The sequence below is a fragment of the Falco rusticolus genome, chromosome W (genome assembly GCF_015220075.1).
Source record: "Falco rusticolus isolate bFalRus1 chromosome W, bFalRus1.pri, whole genome shotgun sequence".
NCBI lineage: Eukaryota > Metazoa > Chordata > Aves > Falconiformes > Falconidae > Falco > Falco rusticolus.
The window spans coordinates 20,980,997-20,991,274 of NC_051209.1; the positions used below are offsets into that span (position 1 = coordinate 20,980,997).

At 44.9% G+C, this 10,278-nt stretch overlaps 1 protein-coding gene across 1 annotated transcript; it reads left to right on the forward strand.

Moving 5' to 3' along the window:
• Positions 1 to 6,813: 6,813 nt before the first annotated feature.
• Positions 6,814 to 7,321, forward strand: LOC119140734 (phorbol-12-myristate-13-acetate-induced protein 1-like). Its single transcript, XM_037372267.1, is given in 3 exon segments — positions 6,814 to 6,865; positions 7,174 to 7,229; positions 7,232 to 7,321. Coding segments are annotated over 3 exon segments (198 nt in total).
• Positions 7,322 to 10,278: the final 2,957 nt, after the last annotated feature.

The window sequence follows — 10,278 nt, forward strand, 5'->3', positions numbered from 1 at the left end:
CCTGGGTTGGATCCTTACAAATGGAATGATTCGACCTCAGAAAGTGAAAATTAACACAGCAATAGAAACATTGTCTGATGTGCAAAAATTAATGGGAGATATCCAGTGGGTTCGTAATAACTGCGGAATTACGAACGATGATCTGAAACCATTGATGCCACTCCTGGGAGCATCTACGCAGGCTCAGGAGCGCCGTCGATTGAATGAGGATCAGCAACAGGCGTTGCAGGTGATCACTAATAAGATAGTGACAACTTATGCTCACAGACGACTAGACGACCAAGCTCTTTCTTTTATGATAATTAACTCAGGAGGTGAGCGAGAACACCCATTAGGGATTATTATCCAGCTGGGAGAAGGGAGACCGCATTTACGAATTTTGGAATGGGTTTTTCTCCCTTTCCAGCCCAGAAAGACAGTGGTTACACGTCCTGAATTGTTTTCACAGCTTATTATCAAAGGCAGGCAGTGAATTGTAGATATCTCAGGCCTCGAACTGACAGTTATATATGTACTTGTGTCTCAACTGTATTTGGACTGGCTGTTGTCTGCTTCAACAGAATTTCAAATAGCAGCTGCTGATTTTTTGGGAACTCTCACTAACAGTTACCCTTCGGACAAACTTTTGCCATTGTTATCTCATCAGCGCATTGAACATTTGCCTTTGTGATCAGAGGTTCCTGTAAAAGGGATAACTGTTTTTACTGATGCTGGGTTGAAAATCTCGGACAGCTTCAGTCACCTGGAAAGCAGGAGAAACTTGGGAACATAAACTACTCCCTGGGGTGACTGGAGACTCTTTACAGACTTTAGAACTCCAAGCTGTTATTTGGGCATTTCAGCACTGTTTTCAAGAACCTGTTAATGTAGTATCAGGCTCATTATATGCTGTGGGTACGGTACAGCGTTTGGAACATAGTATGGTGAAACCTGTGCGAAATCCTGTATTGTATACTCTGTTGTTACAATTGTTAACACTTTTGAACCAGCGTTGGGACGAATATTTCATTGTGCATATTCGCAGTCATCAGAAATGTGGAGGTCTCACATTAGGTAATGCTCGGGCTGATCAGCTTGTCGCTCCAGCCTAGACAGGTCCTGTTGTTAAAACCTTTGAACAAGCTAGGTTATCACATGAGTTTTTTCACCAGTCAGCAAAAGTGTTGGCCAGGCAATTTCACATTCCTGTGGCTGATGCTAGAGAAATTGTACAGTCCTGCCCTGATTGTCAGAAGGCAGGAGTTGGCCTTGGTTTGGGGGTGAACCCTCGGGGACTTCGACCCCTACAACTTTGGCAGATGGATGTAACTCATATCCCAGAATTTGGCAGGCTTAAATATGTGCATGTTTCAATTGATACTTTTTCCCTAGCACTCTGGGCAACGGCACAAGCTGGTGAAACAGCACGGCATGTAATTAAACATATGCATGATGCCATTATGGCACTTGGAGTGCCTGCACAAATCAAAACTGATAATGGCCCGGCCTACGCTTCTTGGAACTTTACTCATTTTTGTCAACTTTGGGGTATACGTCATATCACAGGCATACCACACTCTCCCACGGGACAGGCCACTGTGGAACGAGCGCATCAAACACTGAAAGCGCTTTTGCAAAAACAAAAAGGGGGAGAGGTATTGGGTCCAGCAGAGTGTCTTGCAAAAGCGATATATGTATTGAACTATTTACAGTTTACAGGTGATAAAAATGAACCGCCAGTAATAATACATAGTTTGGGTTTGAGATCTGGGGTAAACCAGTGTGGAAATAGTGGTTTTGTTCGATACAGAGATGTCTCTACAGGAGAATGGAAGGGACCTGTGGAACTAAAAATGATGTGGCGAGGATATGCTTGTGTTGTTACAGATACCGGTGTTAGATGGATTCCAAGTCACTGGGTGCGGCCCTGGAAAGGAGATCTTAAGAGTAATGAAGTAGAGGATCAGGTTGAAGTAGAGGATCAGGTTTAATTTCTTATGTTTTACAGGACATGGGTCAATATCGACGGTAGTCTTACATCCTGAGGCACTTCAACGACACCAACATCAACTGAACTTGGTCTTGACCCCATGTGAACACAGACGCTCAGCTCAGAACAGATCAAGAAAAATGACACAGCTTGTAGAGAATGTGGTCTGAACTGTCGACCTTGGGTTTTAATACATTGCACATAGTGTGACAAGAAGACTTGGAGAGTCGCACGTGCATGTGATTGGGATAGTGTGTTTAAATGTCACTCACGTAATGATCGGGTTGTGTTTTGTTCCGAAGCGAGCGGGTTGTCTGACTTTGTAGGTGTGTTAGCATATTGGTAATCTGCTGTTAATATGGAAAGACAAGTGCGAATACTTAGAGAATAACAGTAGTTTTCTTGAGGTTTTAAGCTTAATTAAGGACCTTGGGTGAAGGATTTTTAGTAGAAATTAGTTTCAGGCTTTTAAGACGCTTAGCTTTGCAGTGTATTAATCAGAATAATAAGATAGTTGACAGGATTTGTAGAATTAGAATAAACATTCCTTGAAGCTTGCAGGTGCATTGGAGCAATTGGAAAAGGGAGGTAAAATGATGGCGACACCTCAAACGTGGAGCATAGTTATGTTGATTTGTTTTCTACCAGGTAGTGAGGGGATTTTTGACATTTTACCCAGAACGAATATTTGGGTAACATGGGCTGAGGTAACAGATTTTTGTCTGAGCTTGCAACAAGCAGATAACCCTTTTTGAACCTGTTTGATTGGTATTCCTTTGCAGGAGAATGAAACCGACTTTGATGGGTATTGGAATCCACGGAGCGTAAACCTGGCTAACAGAGAAAGCGGTTCTTGTTTAAGCCCGAACAGCAGATATGTTTGGCCCTCTATGCATGGCGCAGCTTGGCAGAAAACGGTCATTGAAAATTTAAATCAATTACATCAGTTACCTTTACAGGAGTTAGACTTATTGGCTAGCATTGTGCCTGTCGAATATGTTAATGTTACTGCAACCTCAATGCCAGGTTGTAAAAGCATGTCATCACAGCTCCGACCAGTAGATGGTACAGGGGTGATCTGGTTTGATAAACCGTGGCATAGTTGGTTTACAAGGCAAGGGGAACAGGGCCAGTATGTAGGTTATCTAAATGTCACAGGGCATTCTCTTTGGAGTAACTTGAGAACAGGAGGGTTACATGTAAGCACCACAGGGGGTTTTAAACTTCCGCCAGGAGTGTTTCTGGTTTGTGGAAATAGAGCATGGCCCAGTATTCCCATGCAACCTGTTGGTGGGCCTTGTTACCTTGGACGGCTAACATTGTTTGCTCCTCACATGAAAGATTTATTAAATGTCAGTAGGGATCATGGGAGATTGTGCAGATCCATTCGAACTTTTGATGATACATGTAATGACAACGTACAGCTGCCATCGGTAGCCGCTGCTATAGCCACATCTATTTTTCTTCCAGGAGGAATGGCAGCCATGAATGCAAAAAATATATGTAGATTAGCATGTTGGGGTCAGAAACAATTTAATTTGACTACACAAATGATAAGTGAGCTACTTACTGATGTAGAGGGTGTTAGACATGCTACTTTGCAGAATCGAGCTGCCATTGGTTTTTTATTGTTAGCACATGGACATGGTTGTGAAGATTTTGAAGGGATGTGTTGTTTCAATTTGTCTGATCACTCAAAAAGCATAGCTCAGCAATTAGCAACACTGCGCGAGAATATGAAGCATGTTACTGAAGGACATGATACTTTTTCTGACTGGCTCAATAGCCTCGGGCTAAGGGGATGGTTGCAGATTGTAGTTAAAGGAGCATTGGTAGTGTTAATAGTGTTCTTGATTTTGATATTGTTACTTCCTTGTTTGTTTCAATGTTTGCAACGCATAATTAATGGGTTAATTAAACGGATGTCTGAGAATGGGGTCTGGATTGCTCAAAAACAAAAAGGGGGATTTGTGGAGTGGCTGGAAGAAAACGGGCATATTATGAGCAATCCAGACCGAATAACTTGGTTGTAATAACAGGCCGCAGCTCTAATAAACTGCAGGTGTTATGTAGGACATATGCAAGGCCAAGGGAGACAAAGAAACTGTGTATTCAGAGAGATAAGAGAGTTGGACAGAAAGATGAGAAAAACCAGGATGCCCGCACAAGGGGGGAGCAGCGTGTGGGCACCACACTGGGACCAATCATAGGGGAGGTGGAAGCGTGTGAACGAGTAGTTTTAACCTATCACCTTTTACATAACAAAGCGTGCATAGTGTGTGTATTTTTAGCTGTAGAGTATAAATTGGTGTGAGTCTATTAATAAAGTGGCACTAACTTGATCACATTGGTTGTGTCTGAGCCTTCTGCCTCAGAACAGGACCCGTCCATTTTCTTTACATTTAGGTGGAGCTTGGGTGACTCTAGTCATACATATTGTTGTTACTGACTGGCATCACATGCCCAGTGATCTGTAGTAGTACCTTGGAGGCAGGTAACTTTGGGATGGAGGTGTGCACTAGTATTACAATGAAATTATTTTATCTGAGGAAAGTCATTTCACCACAGTGGTTGGCTCAGCAGTGGACATCTCATATATTCTTCATGTGACAACTTCTATGCAGCTTATCAGCTGTGTGGTGCCATCAAGTTCCCCTTCCTGCAGGGAGCACAACAGAGCCTGGCCGCAGTGTCTCCACTACGCTCCACCCTCCGTTACTCCTATCAGCATGTGTTGAGATGGAAGGGTGTGTTGCTTAGGGAGCCATGGTAGATTCTGTGCATGCCAACCATCCTGAAGATGATAGCTGTATTTTACCCTAAAAAGCTTTCTATAATACTATACTTCTGTTAGGTCCTAGTTTTCTATAATTCCCCCCCTCCAAAGTAATTTTCCCACAGCCAGCCCCACTGAACCACTGTGCCCGCTGCCTTCTGCCAGGGGCTGAGGTTTCCTACGCAGGGAGAGAAATCCCAGCCCTGTTTCAGGTGTGCCATTGCTTCCAGCACATATGCAGGAGAAAAGGTTTCTGAGCTGAACTGGTAAAAGTTTCCTCTTCTAATATACTTCAAAATCATCATTGTTTCTAGACACTTGACTTCAGAGGCTCCGATCCCACAGAAAGGAGCTTCTGGACAGCCCCTTGTGGGTCTGTATTATAATGCAGTGTCTTTTCCTGCTTGAAGCTGTGTTTTGGTGGGATAGGTGGGCATGTACTGGCTTTCAGCCACAAATCACTTTTGTTATGTCTGGCCTATCTGTGCTCTCTTTATGTTAAACTGTTTTCATTTTCCCTTGTCCTGGTTTCAGCTGGGATAAAGTTAATTTTCATTTCAGTAGGAGGTACAATGCTGTTTTTTGGATTTAGTATGAGAATAATGTTGATAACACACTGATGATTTTGGTTGTTGCTGGGTGATGTTTATACTAAGTCAAGGACTTTTTAGTTTCTTAGGCCCTGCCAGCAAGAGGGCTGGAGGGGCACAGGAACTTGGGAGGGGATACAGCCAGGACAGCTGACACAAACTAGCCAAAGGGATATTCCATACCATGGGATGTCATGCTGAGTATATAAACTGGAGGGAGTTGGCTAGGGCCTGCCGATTGCTGCTCAGAGACTGGTTGGGCATTGGCCAGCAATTGTATTGTGCGTCACTTGGGTGCTTTTTTTTCTTTTAGATTTTATTCCTCTCTCCCTCTCTTCATTACATTTGTTGCTATTATTTTTTTTAATTTTATTTCACTTATTAAATTGCTCTTCTCTCAACCCTTGAGTTTTACCTTTTTCCAAATTCTCCTCCCAGTCCTGCTGGGTGCGGGCATGAGTGAGAAGCTGTGTGGTACTGTTGCCAGCTGGGGTTAAACCATGACACCCCCTAAAAACAAAAGTCCATCCAGTGTGCCATCACACCAAATACCATCTTTCCGAGACAGGAAGTGGATGAGTGACTGGCAGCTCTCCCAGCACTGTGCAACAATCACAAAGTCATGAGGGAGACTTTATTATTCCAGTTCTTGTTTCTTGTAAAAAGCATCAGCAAAAATTACAGCAACTGCAGGTAAGCACACCCTTACGTGTGTCAGCCAGCAACATGTCATGTGGGCACTGAGCTGCCACGGGTAGAATCCAGCAGCAGGATTGAGGTCCTAAGTTACAAATAGCATATGATGTGGACCAGATTATTTCTCTATGACTTGTTTGAGGCTAAGGTCACCATCACCTTGAATAATAATACAGTGTTGTGTCAGGGGCATCTCCTGACTAAGAGGAAGCAGACCCACCCAGCCATGTCTTCTTGCCCACCACAAGCACAACCCATCCCTTGCTTCTGCTTGTCCAAGTACACCCCATGTCTCCACCTCTTCCTCAGCACAAGCACAACTCAGTCCATCTCTTCTGAACCACCACCACAAGCACAGCCCACCCTCCCATCTCTCCTTGCCCCTCCGCCTCTTCTTACCCAGAAGATGCAAACCCCATCCCTCCACCTCTCCTGGCCCACCACAAACCCATCCCACATCTTCATCTCCTCTTCCCCAAGCACACCCCATCCCTCCATCTCCTTCTCTTCCAGCACACCCCATCCCGCCATTCCTTTTTGTCCCGCAGCAGAGGTGCTGTCCCCGAGGCCAGGCCTCTGCGCCCGCCCCACCCCCGCACCGACCAGGGCACGCTCCCACATGCTGCCATGTGCCCGCTCAGTGGGAGGGCAGGATTCCCCGCGGTTTACTCACGTCACGGCGCGGGGAAAGCCCTGCTGCGCCGCCATTCTTAGCGCCGCGCTCCACCCCACCCGCTCACACTCTTGTAGCCACTGAAGCCGTGCCGTGCCCCGCCGCCACGATGATGCTCAGCAGAACCCTGCACAAGGCCGCGCCGCCCGCCACTCCCGCAGGTACCGGAGGATGAAAGGAGCTGGATGGTGGTGGGGAGCTTCTCCGCCTGGGCCACTGCCCGCCAGCTCCAGCACCCGGAGCAGGGGCAGTGCTCTTCGCGCCGCAGGTGGCAGGATGCACCTGGGGCCGCCCGTGTGAACGCGGGAAGGGGTGGGTTGAACAACCGCTGCTCGTAGTGTGTGTGTGTTAATACTGAGAAAAAAGCTGCCTTATTTACAATATTGCCAAGATCTCATTAGAATTTAAATCAATTATGGGTGGGCAGATGGCGGTGCGGGTGGCTGACGGCCGTGCGTGTGCAATGCAGAGTGGGCGGCGGTGTCAAAGTGCGCCCTGCAGCTGCGCAAGATAGGCGACAAGACAAGTGGGACCTGCGGCAGAAGATCTTGAACCTCCTGAGAATGCTATTCTGCCCAGAAACAAGCTCCCCTCGGACACGGTGTGCTGAAAAATAGGGAAGACCTTGGTTTTGTTGATTTGGAACAAGAGGCTTCACTGACGCGGGGAGATGAAGAAAGCTCTTTGTGTTGCACCTTCTGAATTTTGGGTCTGTTCAAATTACATTTTTTCCTGCCTTGTCATGAATTCTTGTTTGCATTGATAATGACTTTTTCAGTTAGCTCTTTTGAATCTGCCTTTGCAAAACTGTCGTTACATAGCTCTGGTCACTGTCACAACCAACTGTGTATGGCTGTTACTTGTTGACACTGATTTCACTAAGCAGAAGCTCACTGATTTTGCCTGCTTTCTGCATGGAGGACTTAACCCTGTCCCAGTGGTGTTACTGGGAGCTTTGCCACTGGCTTGAGCCACATGCATGGTTTCCTCCTCCTCTAAGCCAGCTAATACATTTTCAACGAGAACATGTTTCAAGAATAGTTGTTATTCATCTTAGTACTGCAAAATAACATGTTTTGCTGACATGTACACAGGTCAGTTTTTCAGGTATTAAAAAACAGATGCAAAGAGTTTCTGTTAGGCTAAACACCAGCTCCCAGGCTAGCACTGCATGCAACTTGGCAAAGCTGTTCATCAAAGGCAGCCCCGACTTCAACAGAAAGGCTCCCACTGTGTGCCCTGGTTTTGGTGGAGTCCTGGAGTCTTCATCAAGGACACTAAACAATGATTGTGCCTGTCCAGACTCTCAGGAAAATACAGCATTAGTATTCACATTAGTAGCTGAAATGTATTTGAATAAAAGGGTTCTGTTCAATGTATGCTGCTTTGAAATTCAATAGGAAATGAGGTGCAGGCTTCATAGAGCCCACCCAATTCTTCAGGACATAACACACATGTTATGAAAAAAAGGTATTCCCATAAATGCATTATCACGGGGATATCCAAGTTAAGTACTAGTGCAGTATTTTTCTGTCTAGATCTGCAAAAAATATTTGCTTTTTGTGAAATTTTGTTGTTTCTCTGAGGATTGTCAAGAGTGCTAGCATTCACAGCGAGCTCAGGAAAAAGACCTAGAACCAAGCAGTCAGTGCCAGTATATGAGCAAGCACCTGCTGATGTCCTCCCTAGGAGTCCTTTTGTTACTTCTCTAAAGGATCTGCTATATGACTGTCAACACGAGTTTGTTTTTCTTAAGGCCAAATCCGGATACAGGCCAGATGTTTTGCTGTATACCACATCTATGTATGTCTTGAATTCTTGCTGAGATAATAAATACAATGTTAGTGAGAAAAATGAATTGCTATAACTTAGGGTTTTTTTGCAGATTCTGAATGCATGATCATATTATACAAATTTCTTCCATGTGTCCAAGTCAGTGGGCATGCACTAAGGCAATAGCAGAGTGCCAGTAGTTATACATTGGGATATTAGGCTTTTACTTCTGCCTTTAAGAGGAACAAGACATAACCATATCTTTGAACTTCAAATGGGAAAGACACACCTATTTAAATATTTTCTAGTAACTACTGCCCGCAGAATAGTTTGGTGGTGTCAGGGGCACCATTACCTCTACCAGAGGTGTTGCAGCTTTGATGGAGAGTCCCTGGTGATAAATGAAGGATAGAAATCCAAGTTAAGATTTTTGTCTCAGATGCAGGCAGAAAAGAATGCAGCATTTTGCCAAGGTCAGATTTTTACTTTCTCCGAAGTTTGAAGCCAGAGTTTTGGAAAAGGGGTAAATGATACTGCCTACCACAAGGGAATAGCAAAGGGATAGTGCAGAGCTTATTCTTTCTCCCTAAAGCTGGGAACTGTTGGGAGAAGGGTTCGCCGGAGTCAAGAAATTACTCAATATGAGTTATGCGTCTTGCTCAACTTTATTAGTTTCTAACACTACTTATATAGAACCAATACACATGCATATTACCAAAGCAAAAATATAATTGGTTAGTAGTCTCTAAACACGCGCAGTTCTCACACCCCTAATTATCATGACTAAAATAAGCATTCTATCCACGTAGCTATTTGCGTTGCTATGTTTCAGCCTTGCGGTTTGCTACTCCCTATATTCCCATACCGCTCCCTATCTCTCTTGGCCTTGCACCTGCCTTCCCAACAGCTGCAGCTTGTTACAGCCACGGCCTGTTAGTACAACAAAGTTACTTGGTCTCAGGATTCAAGAATAGATCAAGGCCACTTTCTTGTTAACTTCAGCACAACAACTTCAGCACAATTCTAATTACAGGCCTATTCTAATACCAGGCCTGGATTGTGCAGATCTTCAGAGATTCTATGGCCACGCTTCTGCAGCCATTCTTCTACAGGGAACCAAAGACGTGTCTGTGGAGAGGAGAGCCCAAGTTCCTCACCTGCTACACTGTGCACATCAGCAGGCTTTCCCCTGACTTGTTATGCTGCTTTTCCCCAGCTTCATGGGCAGGGAGCACCATGCCTGGGGCATGTGTTCCCAGTGTGAGGAGGACTAAGCTTCCTGGCCAAAGGCTCTGGTTACTAGTAAACTAAAACCCAAAAATAAATAAATAAATAAATAAATAAATAAATAAATTTAAAAAAAAACCCAAAGAGAAGCAAATTGCTGTTCTTTCCCAGTTAGCCACCAGTGGAGACTTGGAAGAGCTTTACTTCAGGGAGCATCAGTGAAGCAATCCTGAGAAGGCACATCAGCATGATGCCATGTGCTACTGCAGGCACTGTACAGTGAAGTTTTGCACAGCCCCACCAGGAAACAAATTACACTCATAAGACTCATCAGCCTTGTGAAAACATCCAGACATCCTCAACCACTGCCTGCTAGAGGCAGGCCCCTCTCCAGCCAGGTGACTGACAGAGCGTGATGCTTATGACCTGCCCCTCCCAAAAGGGCAAGGAAAAAAAATCATCTCATCACTGGGGCATGGCATCCCTGTCTGAAGGAGCCTGACTCACCCCCAAGCACCTCATATCAAAAAAACAAAACAAACCTACCTACCAAAGCAACCTGCTGGAGTTGCCA